Source organism: Zootoca vivipara, chromosome Z1 (genome assembly GCF_965207765.1).
Source record: "Zootoca vivipara chromosome Z1, rZooViv2.hap1.1, whole genome shotgun sequence".
Taxonomy (NCBI): domain Eukaryota; kingdom Metazoa; phylum Chordata; class Lepidosauria; order Squamata; family Lacertidae; genus Zootoca; species Zootoca vivipara.
The window spans coordinates 35,415,304-35,433,788 of record NC_142583.1 but is presented as its reverse complement, the minus strand read 5'-3'; the positions used below and the strand labels follow the sequence as shown (position 1 = coordinate 35,433,788).

The 18,485-nt window shown below is 43.8% G+C and overlaps 1 protein-coding gene across 1 annotated transcript in view; it reads right to left on the bottom strand.

The window, feature by feature from the left end:
* Positions 1–44: 44 nt before the first annotated feature.
* Positions 45–18,485, bottom strand: part of DCHS2 (dachsous cadherin-related 2) — a 121,282-nt gene continuing 102,841 nt past the window's right edge. The window contains exons 18-20 of the mRNA XM_060278664.2: positions 10,594–10,880; positions 10,353–10,491; positions 45–9,332 (exon numbers count right to left, since the gene is read on the bottom strand). Coding sequence (XP_060134647.2) covers positions 6,688–9,332; positions 10,353–10,491; positions 10,594–10,880 — 3,071 coding nt within the window. The 3' untranslated portion in view covers positions 45–6,687. The remainder of the gene's footprint in view (positions 9,333–10,352; positions 10,492–10,593; positions 10,881–18,485) is intronic.

The window sequence follows — 18,485 nt, the reverse complement described above, 5'->3', positions numbered from 1 at the left end:
TACGAACATTCTGTCACCCGAAATTTTGCAAGGGGGGAAGACTAGGATGCAATGCCCTCATGTTTTGCAGCACATGAACTTACGGTCAATAAAATATGCAGAGGAATAAGCAATCTGTGAGTGGCTATTGCACTAGCAACCTAGAGGGTTGGCACTCTTGGTGTAAGACCAGCACAAAATGCTGCTAACAAGTCATGTGTCCAGAATGAGCCTGGAGCCTTCTTGTTTTCCTATCTTATCCTTAACAGATGAAATTCAACTAAGTTTTGCTCAGAGTAGAGGCATTAAAATTAATGGCTAAGTCAGGTCCATTAATTTCAGTGGCTCCGCTCGGAGTAAAATTTAGTTGAAACACCACCCAACAGATTTATTATTATGGTGAATATTTTTGTGAGGCAGAGCTCATGTGTTAGATGCATAAAATATCACTTGAAATAGGTGAATATATTAGAAAGAAGAAAATGAAAAATGTTTATTTTTAATTGAGGCCAAAAGGATAAGCACTGCTTTTTTTCTCTATACACAAATGACTGCACCTCAACTGATCCAAGTTAAGATCTTGAAATTTGCGGGTGATACAACAGTCATTGGGCTCATCCGGGAGGCGGGAAGTAGATCATCTTGTCTCTTGGTGCAGCAGGAATAACTTGGTGCTAAATGCCCAAAAGACAGTGGAAATGTTAATTGATTTTAGAAGGCATCTTCCCATCTTGTTGCCAATCTCCATTCTTGGTAACATGGTTGTAGTGGTAAAGTCCTTTAAGTCCTTGGGCTCTATGATCTCTCAAAAATTGAATTGGTCAGATAACATCAATATTATTATTAAAAAGGTACACCAGAGATTGTATTTCTTGTGGCAACTAAGGAAATTTAATCTGCCCCAAGAATCGCTGGTCCAATTTTATAGAGGTTCTATTGAAACTGTTCTCTGTAATTCCACTACTGTCTGGTATGGTACAGCCTCTAAGCTGGATAAGAAGAGGCTCCAACGAGCAGTAAGAACTGCAGAGAGGGTGACTGGTGCTAGTTTGCCTTCAATAGAGACACTTTACGCCGCTCGAGTCAGGAAGAGAGCAGAGAGAATTGCTGTAGACCCTTTGCATCCTGGTCATCACCTGTTTGATTTACTCCCTTCTGAACGTCGGTACAGGACTCTATATACAAAAACGTCTAGGCACAGGAATAGCTTTTTTCCTTGTGCCATCAAATTGTTGAATCTGTAGTTGTGGGCGAAAGGGAGGTCAGTTGGTGGTATGTGGTTTTTTCGCTGTGCTGTTGTATTGTGAGGGGAATAGTGTTTGTATGAGGTACGTTTTTTCTTACATTGCAATGTAGTCGAAGCAAAATTCCAAGTATGGTTGATACTTGGCCAATAAATTATTCTATTCTATTCTATATGTAAAAAATAAAAAAGGAAAGCTGTATGTATGCCACTGTAGTACTAAGCAAAGCACTGTGGAATACTCATTCAGTTTGGAAACCAATTTGCACATCAGATGAAGTGGGTTCTGGCCCACAAAAGCCTTTGCTGCAATAAAATAGTGAGTCTCTAAATGCCACATGTATATAATGCTGCAAGCAACTCTTTGGAAATGACAGTGCATTTAAATCTGAAATCCAATTAATGCAACTAAGTTCTTTATTCGAAGCAGAACACAACTTATTTAGGATTAGAACTTATCCTATATATGCTATATATAGGGAAATCCCTATGGTTATGGGCAGTGCTCTAGAAAAGGTTTACCCTACCTATCCCCTTTAGGAATTAACGAGATGCGCAGCACAAGCCTACATAGGCTAACTATGAATTAAAGTTTGGCATACTCACAGGCTCACTTCACTGCCTTAGACATAACCAACTTTCTCTAGATCAGGGATATGTTCTTCTTTGTGCAAAAAAATATTATGACCAATAGATCACATTTTCTATTCATTTGGCCCTGAATTACACAACTATAACTCACTGGCTGTTAAGCAAGTCAATTCAGAGTGGCAACCCGCCAAAAACTCCAGCAAACCATCTTATTTTATAGTTTTTGCACTTTGGGCTTAATATATTTTTCCACTAACAAATCCTGCTCCTCCATCACTAGTATATACTGATCTTTTCTCTCTCTCCACTGATCAGACAATAGACTTTTTCAGGCAAGTGAAAACTAAACTCACAATAACTTAAACAAATTACATTGTTTACACAGAGAATAAAAAAAGTGAGGTGAAAAGAGCTGACATATGATTTACTGCAGACTCTTTCCTTGTATATTCACATTTTTCAGCCCAGCCACACATGAGACAGAAATACATCTGCTTAATGTAGTTCACAGTTTTGGACACAGAATTAGTAAATATATATATTTAAAAGAAAAATGAAATTAAAAAAAAACCTTGACGGAACAAAGTTTCTTAAGTCTGATTATCCCATGCAGAGTGTGGCATATATTTGCTAAAAAGGTGGTGGTGGGGGATCGGCTTACAGCTAATGTTTTCAAAAAGGAGTGCAACAATGACAACTAGATTCAAAGTCTGGAGGCAGACTGCAAAGGGTACCAATGGCCTTTTGGCCGATACAGAAAATGGCCATTTTGTGATGAGGATGACTGGATAAGACCATTGTTTAGTGTACTATCACCTGCAAATAATAATCTAGAACATCTACCTGAAAGGGAGAACGGCGAACCTTTAGCCTTGTTGTATCAGTTTTCCACCCTATTCTATAAATCAATTTTTTGAGGATGACAGCATGGTAATCCTGGGAAACAAAAAAAGCATGGGTGAAATCACTCACTGATTCCTGACAAACGTGCCTGGATATGACAATGGCATATGATGTTCTATTGACATCTTCTGTATATAAGACCTGGTTTGTTTCTGGTTTCATCCTCATGTGTTCACACGATAGAGAAGATCTCAGGGACAGATCGCTGTGCATACAAACTGGTATTCAGAATGCAAAAAGGGAGACGATGACAGCGGAAAAGAGAGGTGCAAAACCCAAAGTGCTGGGATAATATTTGTTCATTCAAAAGTTCCAACCACATCTTAGGTGTCTGGTGAGTTTCTAGCACTTGTCACCAATGACTGTTTGCAGATGGAAGGTTTATTTTACTTTATTATTTATTTCAACAATGTACGTACAGCTGAGCAGCTGTGCAGTCTCTAGACAGTGTACTATCAGGTGACAAAAGATACATGTTTTTTTAAAACAAAATTCTTAAAATAACCATAAAAATCAGAGGACCTTACCGAAAATGACTAAAATGAAAAGGTCTTAGGATGCCTGGCACTGCCGCCATGGCGAACTGCAGATCCCATGATAGCGGATGCCAGCCGTGCAGTTAATTAAGGATAATCTGGGAGTAATTATCCTTGCAAGCCACCACCCCCAGGGTCAGGGGGGAGAGCTTTCACTAGCGGATCATCCGATGGAATTAGGGGGCAGGGACGCAGAGGGCACAGCACTGCATGTGTTGGAAACCCCCCCCCCCAATACGGTAGCCATGAGTGGAGGTACTTTTCTTTTAAGATGGATGTGAATTTGGACTTAAGAAACTGACATGCTCTGAAGGAGAGGGATAGCCTGCTAAATGAATCAGACACTGAGTGCCAAGGTTTTGATCTGGAGAGGACTCTTGTCGTAATTGGATTGCTATGCAAGTGAAAGGGAAGCCTTTGTTCTCTTTTTACATTATATTTGCTTTGCTATGATTTGGCAAGCCTTCACTGAAGAATCAATCAATCAATCAATCAATCAATCAATTAATTACTAATGGAATAAAATTACAAATGAATTACAACTATATATGGAATGCAAGAAGGATTCAACAAGAACTATAATTTTCTTTACGGAGTACTGGAAAGAATAGACTGTGTAAAATACTGTGATAATTTGTGACATTGCCTACTAAAGAGGGCTCTGATTTATTATGGTTTTGGCGAGACACCAGCTTGTTAATAGATTGGAAAGGACTATAGGAGATAAATGCTGGAAGTAATCCAGGAGTCATGGCCGGATGCTGGGCTACTTTCGGTTTTGGAAAGGCAAAATGGAAGCTGTGGAGTAATGACAATTAAGTCCTCGAGGGAGGGGCAATGTTGAAGAGGATTTATCAATTACAACATGAAGGAAAAGAAGAATGTAAACAAATATTTCACACAGAAAACTACAAGAAATAAATTTCCTTTGCAAGTTAATGGATATGGATTTGCTAAATACAAACGAAAGTCATCACACCAGTGGCTGTTAAAATAAAGGATCTAGATCGGAATTGTTGTATTTGGACTAATTAAGAGAATTGGTGCAGAACCAAGGAATAACATTAACTCCTGATAGCCAGAACACGGGAAGTCATCCAAAAATGTTGAATTTGGAACTGATTAATTGGCTCTTTTGATTGTATTATGATTTGGTATGATTTCGTATTGTATTAATGTGGCCTCCATTTGATTGTTATTAATGAGAAATTAATAAAAATATTAAAAAATGAAAAATGAAATGAAATGGTCTTCAGCAAGCCTTAGAAGTAATGAAGACTAGAAGAAATGATAAAAATGCATCAGGCATCCGTAAAATGGTTGCATTTAAAAAATAAAATAAATCCATGTCCAAGCACCTGGGGTTCCTTCTCTTTTTTGGGTGGGGTGGTGGTGGTTAGAACATGTCTCTAGAAATCAAATTGATAAATAATCTACAGAGGGTGATTATTTCAGTATGGCACATTCCAGCTGTGCAGAGATCTTCCAATGGTAGCTACTGGGTGACCTAAACTATCTATCTGTGTGTGTGTGTGTGTGTGTGTGTGTGTGTGTGTGTGTGTGTGTATGTATATGTATTAAAAAGAATAGGTCTGGGGGTAAGCTGTGACTGGAACCAGGCCCTGCTTAGAAATGCAAAATGTGTCAATTCTCTAAAACCTGTTTCCAATCAGGAGAATTCAGGATCATCTTCCTCTCTTACAACAGTCTTCTTCCTCAACTGCTTCCTTTAGTAGGACTGGGTCAGGAAATGCCCAGAAACCCAAAGCCCTGGAGATCCTTATAGTTTCGTACCTTTTGCACATTAAAACCAAGAAAAATAAAAACTAAGTTTTCACAGTAGAAAAAATATAAAAATTATATTTAAAATACTGTTACATTATTTAGTTATGCAATTATACAAGTCACTGCCGTGACTTTACATTTTTGGTTATACTTTGTTATATACATGTATGTATTTTGCAAATACAGAATTCATAAATTAACATTGCCCATTTCCTTTGTTTTGTTTGGTATGCTTTCATATCATGGGAAAATAACTCTGCTTATGTGAGGGAACTAGTGTGGCAGATCTTGATAAGCTTTCATGCTTCCTATAGCAAGTCAGAAGTTAGAGCAAAAGGTCCTGGCTATAATCCAATAAACCACACAAGTAGATGGATCCCACTGTGGGTGTGGAAAGCAAAGAAGCATGAGTACAAGCCAGTGTATCCCTAAAAGCCGGAAAATCCTGGCTGCACTCAGATATCAGATAAATGTCACTCTGTCACTTTTCAAAGAGGTCCAAGGGAATGTAGAATTGCACAGGTCAGGGGCTGAAAAGGAGGCACTCCAGCGACACCAAATACTTCTTTCAGACAATCTCAGTGTAAACTGCATTGGAGATTCACTGACATCAAAGGCAAAAATACCAGATGCTGCAGTCATTCTACATCCACTAGGAATGTATCTTTGATTTGGTTTGCCATTCTGAATCTCTGTGATTTTACCCATTACTTCCAGTGTTATCTGGAAACAATGTTAATTCTGCTTCTTTATTCCTCCAGCCTTTGGTGGTGCCACTTCTACACAGAAGTAGAGAGGATCCAGATATTTTGAATCTTGAGCACAGTCGTTCAGAATAAGCAATCATTAAATGTGAGCCCAGAGGGTCAGTCTGGGAAGCATTTCGTTCCATTGCTTGTTCTAGATGAGACTTGGGGGGGGGGGGAACCAAACTTTGTAGGGCCCTTTCATATTCACCAAATGCCTATTCTGACTTATCCTGGTTTCATTCGAGGTAATGTAAACGAAGGTGCAAAGACATTTACTTATATACTGAAGCAAAAGAAAGCTGTAAAAATATTGGTAACTATATGCTGATTTGATACAACAAATATGCACACTCCGAAATGTATGCGTGTCTGTAAATATACTTCTACATGCACTGAATATTATGTAGCACCAACTTTTTTCTGTTTCTTTTTTTACTGCAGCTGAAGTGTGCTTGGCTCAGGTATCAAGAGTAGTTTGGGGGAAGGGACAAAAATGGCAATGCCTATTGTGCCTGTCTAGCAGCACCAGAGCACATGTTAGACCAGCTAAAATAGCAACTCTGTATGCTGCATGGACATCCAGCAAGTTCTACACATCCTCAAATATTCACCTGAGTTTAAGAGTAAGCATTACGTGAAAGTTCTGTTTCCCCCTATATGTCTAGAACTTACAGAACACAAATAGCTCATGTAGGTAAGTTCAAAATGAGTCAAGGAGGTCCCTAACAGATCTGGAGTACACCCTGCAGTGAATTAATTAGGCAGGTAAATGTTTTAACTTCTAAAAAATATTTTTTCTCCCTCTTACAGATATAGACATGACATGCAATGCTCATTAAGGAATATGGCAAAAACATTTAGCCAAACGTCCATGTAACACTTTAAGTCAATGATAAATAATCTATACTTGAACGTCTTCATCTGCTGAAAGTTCACACTTTGCCCCACCAGGGCATATCCCCTTCAGGTTAGGGTGGGAGACCACTGGAGATGCTGTAGGGGTCTGCGTGGTAAGCAGAGACAGAGAAGGTGAAAAACTGGGAGTCATAGCAGATGGAGGATATCTCAGGTGATGGATGAGGGGTGAGCGGGGGTATTTCTTAAATGCCTGACCAGGCAACAGATTTGGAATTCGCGGGGGGACTGTCTTTAAACCAGGCTGAGCTACAGAAGTAATTAGAGGAGGAGGAAAGATGAAAGATTTCTTCTCCTTAGGAAAGCTATGCATTTTTAAGCTTTCATCCTCCAGTTCTGCAATATCACTGAACACAGATGCGAGAGGCTTAAATCTGGGTTCCCAATTAAGCAAGTAATCCCAGTTGTAGCTGCCTCTGAGATCCTCATCAGAGTCAACTAGGGTAGCAAGAGATCCATAATGGGAGTTCTGATGGTCAGGTATGAAGATATATTCTCTTGTGATGTCTGTCATGATGTCTTTTTCCTTCATCCCCATGTTGTGAAGTGTTTCGGACGGCATTTTATTGCAAGCGTACTTTGCGTCACATTCTCTCCCCTCTCCTCCACTTCCATCTTTGAAAGAGTGGGCAGCCTCTACGCTTTGAGAAATGGCCACGACATCAGTCTCCTCAGACTGACACGAAAGCTGGTCAGAGTCTCTAGGAATTCCTGAGTCGGGTATACGCGAGCCTCGGTCACTTAAAGCTGATCCGGAACCCTTCCTACAGGGATGCTCATTGATCCTCTTTATTTCCTCATCTTCTGCAGTTTCTCCTTCTGCAGAGCCATGGCCGCTGGAGTCCGAATGCCTACAATGATTGCCCATGTCCCTTCTCTCTCTGATGCCTACCAAACTTAGCCACTCGGCTATGGTGCCTACGGGAAGGTTACCGGTTGCATGGGTTTGGGATTTCCGGATGTCTTTAGGAGCACTATTCTCATGGTCTAATTTCGAATCATCAGATGAGGGACGTGGCATCTCTTTCTTCATGCTGGAGTTTGCTGTGTCTTTTCGCCTGAATCTAACAATAAGCACAGCAAGACTGACAGCCAGAAACAGGAACGCTACAGTAGAGGCGGCGATGCTAATGGACACCGTTTCCACCGGCAACATGGAATAACTCTCTGGAGCTTTAGAAACGTTCACCAGAATTGTGCACGTGCTAGACTTCGAGTCCAGCTTTGGGCTATGAGCTTTTACAAGCAGTTCAAGAGTATCGCCTGCTCTCTTCATGCCGATTCTCTTCCTGTGGAAAGGACTGGTCAAGTAGAGGGCCCCACTGCTGTGGTTCACAGAAAAGAAGGGTGACTGTTTTAGCAAAGTGTAGTAAACAACACCATCCAATCCTCCATCATAATCTGATGCTGTGACTTTGCCAACCAACTGCCCTGCTTCATTCCTTTCAGGGAAATCAAAAAAATATTGGTCTTGGTTAAAGACAGGGTCAAATTCATCTGCCCCCTCGACCTCCACTTGAACGGTGATAGTGGCTGTTGAGTCGCTTCTGTCTTTGGCCTGAGCTATGAAGCAATACCTGTCCTGGTCTTCAAAATCAAGTACCTGCTTGGTGCGGATCTCTCCAGTCAGAGGATCTATGAAAAACATGTCATGATCTCCAGGAGTTCCATGACCAGACAAACATGATGACTGGATGGAATATGAAAGGTGACCGTAGGGGCCGGTATCAAAATCCAGTGCAGAAATTCTGCAGACAAAAGAAAAAGCAGGCAGATTTTCATGGATTCTGCAGTCCTGGGTGGAAAATACAAATATTGGTACGTAATCGTTAGCATCGAGGATGCTGATTAAAACTACAGCGAAGGCCACATTTTTTATGCCAACTCCTCCATCAGAAGCTTGAATGGTGAGACTGAAATTCATTGTTTCTTCATAATCCAAAGCTCTGACCAGGTCAAGGGAGCCGGTTTTCCCATCTAAACGAAAGTGCCCCTTGTCATTTCCAGAGGTGATACTGTACGTGATGTCTCCATTAGGTCCAGCATCGCAATCACTAGCTGAGACAGCAGTAACATGACTGCCTACAGGGAAATTTTCCCTGACATGAACTTTATACTCCAAACTGGTAAATATAGGTGGGTTATCATTAATATCCAAAACAGTGATTGATACTGTAGCTGTGGCGTTTAAAGAAGGAGTCCCACGGTCAGATACAAGAATTAACAACTGGTAAGATGAACTGCTCTCGCGATCTAGAATGCTTCTCAACACAAGGTTTCCAGCCAGTTTGCTTGGAGATTCTGGCCCAATGATGCATTTTTCCACCTGGAACTTATTACTACCATTACCACCAATAATGGCATATTCAACATAGGTGCCGTCATGTGTCCTGTCATCGTCAATAGCTGAGAATGTTAGCAGCATCTCTCCAATGGAGACATTTTCACTGATACTGAGGTTATACGATGGCACAGTAAATTGAGGGATGTAATTATTCACATCCTGGATCTGTATGAGCACTGAAGCAACAGCAGTCAAAGGAGGATTTCCACTGTCACTGGCTTCTACACGGAGTCGAATAACTGGATTCTTTTCCTGGTATGTCACTGTCTTAACCAGATATAGTGAGCCTAAAATAAAGTTTTAGAAAAACACATTTCAAAACAAACTTTCAGTAATAGAAGCATAATGGTTCAGTTAAAATCCCCCCTCCAGCATTTCCTAAAAGACACAGTCATTATTTGAAATGATTTTAAAGCAACAATCCTATACCCAACTGGAAGTAAACCACAAGAGTTTAAAACAATAGCAACATGTCACCTAATTCTGCAAGGCTGAACATTTTCTTTTCCATTTGGAGCACACCTAGGCTATAGTGTAGTTGTTCCCAAACTTTCTTCCCTGTGGATCTCTTCAAAATCACTGAGGGTCTTGGCAGGCCATTTAATGTTTTTCCTGCTCAATGTATCAATTGTAATCCACTGTGCTAAGCGCTGTATGAATCTGAACTGTACTTTTATTGTTGCTTTTATTTCTTATACTTTTTATTGTATTACAATTTGAATTTCATAGAATTCAAGTTGCTATACAATAAAATACAATATAAGAAATAACAGAAACAATAAAACTACAGTTCAAAATCAATATGAATATTTAACGTGATGGATGTGGCGTCTGCCATCTTTAATTACAAATCCACAGACATGCCAGGGACCAGAGTTTGGGGAACCCTGCTCTAGTGGGCTTTCCAAAATGTGTGCATAAATTCTTTTGCAAAATTATTAAATGTGGCAGATCTCTTTATTCTTTATATTACTGGAAAATCCTGTTCCTACTTGAATGCCTGAAGGTATGCTGTAATTTAATGTTTTTCTCATTTGAACTCTTGAAGTAAGTAACAGCATGGCACGTTCAACAATCAGGTAAATAAACAGACTGCTAGGTGCTCATTACATGCCCTCTGTTCATCACTTAAATCTTCCCATCACCCAATCTCTCAGTGCTGTCAATGCAATTGTATTACAGATATGGATAACAATTTTGGCTGTGTTTGATGTGTGGATGACAAGAAGCTTCAATAGGCATTCCAGACAAAGCACTTCATACTGTATGTTCCACACTGCAAATTATTCAACATACAACGAACTCACCATTTTGTGGATCAACAGAAAATTCATCAAAAGGGGGAAGAATTCTGTAGGTTATCTTTCCATTGTACTCTGAATCTCTGTCTGTGGCATAGACAGTCAAAAGAGTGGTAGCTACAGGCCTACGTTCTGGTATCACCACCTGAAAGGGGGAGAGGAAAGTCCACAGAATCTCAAGGTCACATGAAGAGATGTCTTCACAACAAAAGCTTTAAATTACTTACTGTAAAGTTTCTTTTCTTACCTGATATGCATCCTGAGTAAATACTGGTGGGTTATCATTAATATCAGATATAAATATCAGAAGTTGTTCTGTAGTTGGATGCACAGAATCCGAAACTCTGACCAACAGTTCAAGCTGAGTGGTTTCTTCAAAATCTAATGCTTTCACCAATGTGATTGTTCCATGGCATTGGTCAATTGCAAATTTCATTCCAGGATTTCCATTCTCAGCAAAACTGTAGTGAAGGGGTGGTCCTAGGTCCGCATCATCTGCCAATACTTGCATCACCAGGGAGCCAAGTGGGGCATCTACAACCATCATATTTAAGAGTAAGACTTATTTATCACTGTTGTTCTTGCAAGTTGTGAGCCCTCCAGAAATTTTCATCAACAAACTTTATGTGTACAAAAAAAAACAAAACCAGAAATCTTGGGAATATTTTAAGGGTAAGGTTAAAGATAATGTGGATGGCAGTACTGTACTAAACTGTGTATATGCTGTTAAATCCTCAAGCAAAGTTTTGCAAGAATCCCATCCCCACACTGCAAATAAGAAAACATATTTGCTCAAGAAATAAATGGCATAATCTTCCCTGGCTTCAAAAAATAACAGTTAAAAAGGTGGCTTATTACCTAAATAATACTGCCCTGAGATCTACGAATATACAGTGGTATACAAATTTAATAGATAAGAAAAATACATGCTAGCTCTTCCCAGCCTTTTTGTATTTAGACTACGCAAAGCTATTCCAGGGCAGGGCACACATCTCTTACCCTTTGCAATCTTGGTCACAGCAAATGAAAAGCCAGACCCTTTAACAATATACTGGTAACACAAACACTCCCATGTATATTTGGTGTTCATATGAGACCACCATTAAAAGGAGGAAAGGGGAACTAGTAGGAGTGAAAAGCCAAAACAAAAAAGGAAGTTAATAGCTTCCTGGATGCAACTACTCTCTTCTTATGTCAGGAGTTATTTTGGAAGAATATAATTTTGTCCAGATGTTTCAAAACGGGTCCTTGTTTGACGCCTGAGTACAGTAATGAATATCTGGCATGCAAATTGAAGATTTTAAGGTCTAAAGTTCATCTCCCAGTCGATTGACAATTTTCATCCAGGTGTGTTCTTCAAGGTCAATTTGCCTGAGTGAAAACTATACTTCTGGAGGAATAGCTACATAAACCAGATACGGATAAGCCAAGCTATTTCTGGATTATTGGCAACCCCATGTCTGGCTGGTGGGTGGCAAATGCATAAATGTTTTCCACTTCTGGGAGTGACATGCATCACCGCTGTGAGTGAAAAATCAAAACATAGGAAGGAATCTCAAAACGGACTTTATTTTTAATGGTCGATGTGTCATAACTCCTTCTTGTGCTGCTCTTTAAAGGCAGCAGTTCCAAGTCACATGGAAACTGTCCTTCTCTTGGTTCCCCAAAGTGGAGATGCTGGCATGGGGAGCTATAAGGAATAGCCATTGTGTGGCAATACACGCGGCCTCCCCGGAAGGAATAAAGACACAGGACACATAGCTTAAGGTTAATGGGTCGAATAGGCCACAACTTTATTGATTACGGAAGAAAAAGAGGTATTGGCATAGGCATTGGATCTAACCGACTATATCTGACTCCAGCCCGCTCTGCTGGCAGTCTGTGAAGGGTTAACCACCGTAGAATGGGCCCTGCGATGCACATCAACTAGGTACCCAGTCTGGGGCCACCAAAAGGGGCGTGCCCTCAGGCCCTCACCTTCCACGGTTTCGGACTTGGCAACGCCCCTTGGACTCCTTAAGGGAGTACCCCTCTGCGTTTTGGGGAGGTGATGGCAGCATCCTCCCCACCACATCCGGACCTTCTAGAGATAATCCAATGCCTATCGCCAAAACCTAAGTTGTGACGATTACCACGAGGTAGGCGAAAACCACCTGGCCTGAGCCAATTAACCAGGTGGGAAAATTCCTACCCGGCCCCAATAGGCGACCGACCGAAGTCCGTAGGCAACGTCAGGGAAGAACCCTGCCTGACGGGTGGGTGGGTGGGAAAGTGAGGTGAGCCGAATCCGGAGGAAGAGGGAGAGCTACTGCTGCGGGCTCACCTATATAGGTAAGTAACGCCCCTCCCAGTGCGCTCCGATTGGTCGTACCACAGGTGAGCCGCGGCCAGGGAATATCCAATGGGCTGGGGGGAATGCTAGCCATTCCCCCCGACGTGAAGGCAGCGTGTGCCCACAACATCTCCTCCCCGCGAGCCGGGAAGAGATTTTGTGTGGCAATACACGCGGCCTCCCCGGAAGGAATAAAGACACAGGACACATAGCTTAAGGTTAATGGGTCGAATAGGCCACAACTTTATTGATTACGGAAGAAAAAGAGGTATTGGCATAGGCATTGGATCTAACCGACTATATCTGACTCCAGCCCGCTCTGCTGGCAGTCTGTGAAGGGTTAACCACCGTAGAATGGGCCCTGCGATGCACATCAACTAGGTACCCAGTCTGGGGCCACCAAAAGGGGCGTGCCCTCAGGCCCTCACCTTCCACGGTTTCGGACTTGGCAACGCCCCTTGGACTCCTTAAGGGAGTACCCCTCTGCGTTTTGGGGAGGTGATGGCAGCATCCTCCCCACCACATCCGGACCTTCTAGAGATAATCCAATGCCTACCGCCAATCGGGCCCGAATGGGCTCGCCGCCAATACCTCTACTTCCGCAACCAATACCTAATAGCCATCAGGACATCAGCCAGCCAAACGTCATTGCCATCGTCCGAAAGATGTACACCATCAGCGCGGTAGAATCGTTCCTCTCGGAAGGTTATAGCGGGGTGTGGTATCACATGTCCATTCAAGGCCAGGACCTTTTTGGCCACTGCCAGATCCAAAAACTTCCTTGCTCTGTTCACAGCGGCTGGTGAAACGCAATCGCGCCAGATGCGCCTTTCGAGCAACGAAGACCAACAGATGGTCACGGTAGGGCAAGCGGACAACAGTTCGTCAAAGTCCTTAAATATATTCCATTTTAAATCTTGGCCTTTCCGATATGCCAGATCGTTCTCGCCAAGTTGCACAACCACGAAGTCGGGGGGACCAGACACGGCAATCTTGGCCAATACGGCTGGTAGGAATTCAGACCAGCGCATGCCCCGTCTAGTGATCCACGTGATTCTGAAACAACGTGGGAGCCCAAGATTGGGACCGATGTTCCGTTCGCAAGCGCGTGCCCGGGCCCAATGCATGATGCTATGGCCCACCATCCAGATCTTAACTAGCTGTCCTGAAAGTGAAGTAAAAGAAGACATAAGCAAGACCGCCACGAGTATCAAGGGTGACACTACTTAGCGGGGCGGAGATAACCCTTGTATGCTTTGGACTTCCACCGGCCCATATCTTTAATCCTCTCGGCCGACAAACCCATGTGTACCGCAGTAGTGGCGGCCCCAATCCGAAAGGAGTGGGCTGCGAATTCAGAGGGGGCTAGGCCGCAGGCCGAGATTGCCCGGCGCATGACGCGCGTGAACTGGTGTCGCGTTAAGGGGGAACCGTCTGCGTGAATCAGTAGGGGTCCCGGCGAAGGGGGCCTCAGATGGAGGAAACGTCTAGAGTCCTTTACAGGGCAAGGACCGGTCTGACCCGTAGCGGGTAAACGCATTAAGGTACCCTTTCCCTGCTGGTCAGTCTTTGATTGGCGAATGCAGACTACCAACTCTTCGCCGGATAATGATATATCTGAGAGCAGGATGCCCCTGCTTAATTTATTGGCCGGTCCCTCACAAACCACTTCGCCCACCCTAAGGGCGCCGAAGAAGGCGATTGAAAAGGCCGCAGAGAACAATCTGGCCTCATATTTGGACCAGCAAAGGACCCTGAGGAGTTTGTGAATTCTCAACAAGATGTCAAAAGTTATTGGCCTGCGGCAATCCCTACGCGGGGGCTGGAGCCTGCGCCAACCCTCAAGAGCCTTCCGTACTAAGAAATCCGCACAAGGGTCAATGGAATAGCTAGCTTTACTAAAGAATGAAATGGCCGCACTTTGAATTTGAAGGGTCCTTGCAGCCCTGCCCAATCGCCTTAAGTGTGCTAGGTACATCAGGACCTCTTGCTTATTGGGGGGAAGATTAGGACCTGACCCCAATGTTTTCATTCTATAATTACTAAAACCGGACCAAGCTCTCTTGTAGGTGTTAAGAGTGGAAGGGGCAACCGACGCCAATACTCCCTCTAAGACATCTCGTTCCCAAGATTCCAAAGGTGTTCCGGGAAAGCCTCCGGCAACTCTTGAGCCCCTGGTGCTAGAGAGCGGAAGCGGTCCATCTGGAAACGAGATAAAGCGTCCGCAATATCATTATTGACACCTGGTACGAATTTGGATGAGAAATAAATGTTTTGTTTTAAGCATAGGAGGACGAAGGCACGTAGCAAGGCCGTAACCCTAGGTGATCGGGAGGATTGTCTGGAAAGGACGCCAACGACGGCCTGGTTATCCGTCCAAAAGCAAACACGGTGATTCTTGAAGTCCTCTGCCCATAAGTGCACAGCTACAACAATGGGAAAAAATTCTAAAAAGGTTAGATCACGGGTAATAGGTTTATTCCGCCACCCGGGTGGCCACCGTTGCGCACACCACCGGCCGCGGAAATAAACACCAAAACCGAATGAGCCAGCAGCGTCAGACTGCACCTGGAAATCCACCTGGAGCCTCAAGTTATCCTGCCAAAGGGACACCCCATTAAAATTCTCAAGGAACTCAAGCCATACTTCCATGTCAGACTTTACCCCCTTGTTAAGGCGCACCCTGTGATGAGGTCTAGTAAGGCCTGCCGATAATCTTGCTAATCTTGCGCAAAAGGGGCGCCCAGGAGACACTACCCGACAGGCGAAATTGAGATGACCCAGGAGGGACTGGATCTGTTTAAGGGTTACTTTTTTAAGGGGTAGCAACTCTGAGATAGTCTGCTTTAAAGCTGCTAACTTTTCCTTTGGTAGCCGTGAAGTCTGAGCTACTGTGTCCAATTCGATACCCAGGTATGTTAAAGTAGACACCGGTCCCTCCGTCTTTTCAGCGGCCAGAGGTACGCCCAAATATGCAGTTAAAGAGGCGAAGGCTTCTAGGAGGTAAGCACAATCGTTGTTAGTAGCTTCCGCACAAAAGAGAAAGTCATCCAGGTAATGTGTGACACCCGACAAACCTGTTCTAAAACGGAGGGCCCAATCCAGGAAGGTGCTAAAAGTCTCAAATGCAGAACACGCCACGGAACAGCCCATGGGCATGGCCTTGTCCACAAAGTACGCCCCTTCAAATTTAAAGCCCAGCCACCTGAAATCCTGAGGATGTACCGGTAGAAGGCGGAAGGCTGATTCGATATCACATTTGGCTAGAAGGGCACCCCTGCCAAACCGCCTAATAAGTTTGATAGCCTGATCGAAGGAGGCGTACTTGACTGTACACAGGTGTTGGGGGATGCCATCATTCACTGAGAAACCTTTCGGATGAGAAAGATTGTGAATGAGTCTAAATTCACCGGGATTCTTTTTAGGAACTATGCCCAATGGAGAAATATGTAAATTCAAAATCGGAGGTGCGCTGAATGGGCCGGCAACCCTTCCTGCAACAACCTCCTTTGATATCTTTTTTCTAGCGACTTCGGGCATCTCTTTTACTGATTTCTGATTAGGTGGTTCACCTGAGCGGGGGGGAATAGCGACTGGGATTCTAAAACCTGAGGAAAAACCTTCCCATAGATATTTGGCTGCTGCGTTATTAGGGTAATGTTGCAGTAAAGATTTAAGGGGGTCAAGTCTAACTGGGGTGTAAGCCAATGCCAAGGATCGATCAGTAGCGGTTACCAGATGCGCCCTGTGCGGCTGCTGATCCGCCCCTGGATCCCTGTTGAAAATTACCACGCCTCCCTCGAAAGGGCTGCCGGCCTTTGAAGCAGGCCGTGGCGGGGTGAGAACCCTGGCATTTCTCACACTCATGGCTGTATTTACAATAGGCCCTACTGCAGGTGCCTTTGTTAAATTCCCAACACACAAGGCGACGGGTTGATTTCCTAAATTCAGGCTTTGCTGATCGGGATACGTCTGGCTGCTTCTTCTCGATGTATGGGCCCACGTGCTCCCCCCAGAAATTTTGATCCCTTAAGTCCCATCTGGTACTAGACAACAGAGAGGCATTCCTACGGAAGTCCTCGTCATACAGCAATGCAGGGCCTTCACCGGCTAGGGCATACGCTTTCCTGACATGGGCCATATAGGCCAGAAGATGCATGGCCCTTTTCGGATAGCAGGCTACGATGGTGCCCATATAGATTTGAAAACCATCCAGCCAGTTCTCGAAGGTTCGCTCCGCCCTAGGTTCACGATATCTACGTTTTCCGTAAGAGGGTTTCTTTTCCCCCTTCCCTTTCATCTTAGCTGGGGGAAGAAGGGTAAAGATATCCACATAATCCCCATTTAGTATCCTGTTCCTCTTTTTATTTGACAGGTGATTTCCTAAAATGAAATCTGAGGATACAAATGTTGATTTCTTAACGTCTGGGACCAGGGCACCATTTTTCCACTCGAGCGTACCGTCAAAGGTCTTACGATGCGAGTTTGCGCGTCTCTCATGCGCCCAAACCGGCAGACCCACGAGATCCTCTCCCTCACCCCAGTAGCCCTCCAAAGTGGAGGCCTCATCCTCAGAACTAGAGGAAGAAGTACCTGAGTCATCGTGGGAATCCGTATGCTTGGTTTTCTTGGTCTTCTTCTTGCCGGTTCCCTTGGCGGCTTCACCGTCTGCCTTCTCTGACCGATTCGCCTCCCTCCTAGGAGCCGTGGCCGGCTCGTGATCTTGATTCTCGCCATCAAAGGTGGTAACAGAAGACACTCGGCGCAACCTAGTCTGGGTGCCTTGAGAGAGGTCACGCAGACAAGTAGGAGTTCCTAGGGACAACTGGGAAGCAAAATTATTGCCACTAGCGGTAGCAGAGCCAGAGCCCGAAGGGTTAGGGGGGGTTGCTGGAGCAGTAGAAGCGGATTGGGATCTAGTTCCTATGCGACCGGCTGCGGATGCGGTACACGAAGCAGATGTTCCGGGACGCGGATCGTCCTCCCTAGGTGTATCCTCAATGAAATCCTGAGACAGCTCGGCAGGGAGTTCGTGCATTGCAAACCCAGGCCTTGATACCTGACGAAAGAAATCCTGGAAGCCAGAAAAAAGGTTAGCCATTGTCTCAGGGGAAACAGAAATGGTGGTAAATGCGGGAGCATTAGAACTAGAAGTTGTCGTTGCACGCTTCTTCGCGGGTACAGCCGAGGATGCTGCCTGCTTGCGCTTAGGAGCCATGGCCTCCTTCCCTATGGAGATACCCGGTTAAAACTCAAAGGATAGGTACGGAGGTTAGTGCTAATCGAGAACCCCGAAAGCCCGAGGTAAAGTCCGGTGTAGCCTGGGTGAGCAAACTCCGCAAGTGAGGTTAAGAAGTATAGCAACAGACAAATCACTTAACACTAAGAAATGATAAGCAAGCGGCTCCCGTGATATATTACCGAACACTTAGGAGTTACGAGGCGATCAGGTCAAACCTAATGACGCAGCGTCGAATTGTTAAAAGCCGCTAAATTAAGCCAAATAATTTGGTGAATTTATTGTCAGTAGAGTATGTCTCTTAAGGTACTGATAAAATGAATTAACGTGACTATAACGCACCAATTACTATAACAGAACAAAAATAAAAGAGAAAAGAAAAGGGAGAAGGGTGGGGCAACAAGTATGCTAGCTGATTGCCCGGAACTAGTACCACACAGTGATTAAAGCGACCATACACTGAAATGAATACCTAGGTGAACTGATTGAAGAAATAAATCTGCACGCGAAATGCCTGAAGTTAATGCAAGTACAGAGACTAAGTAAAAACTTTATGGAATGAAGGAAA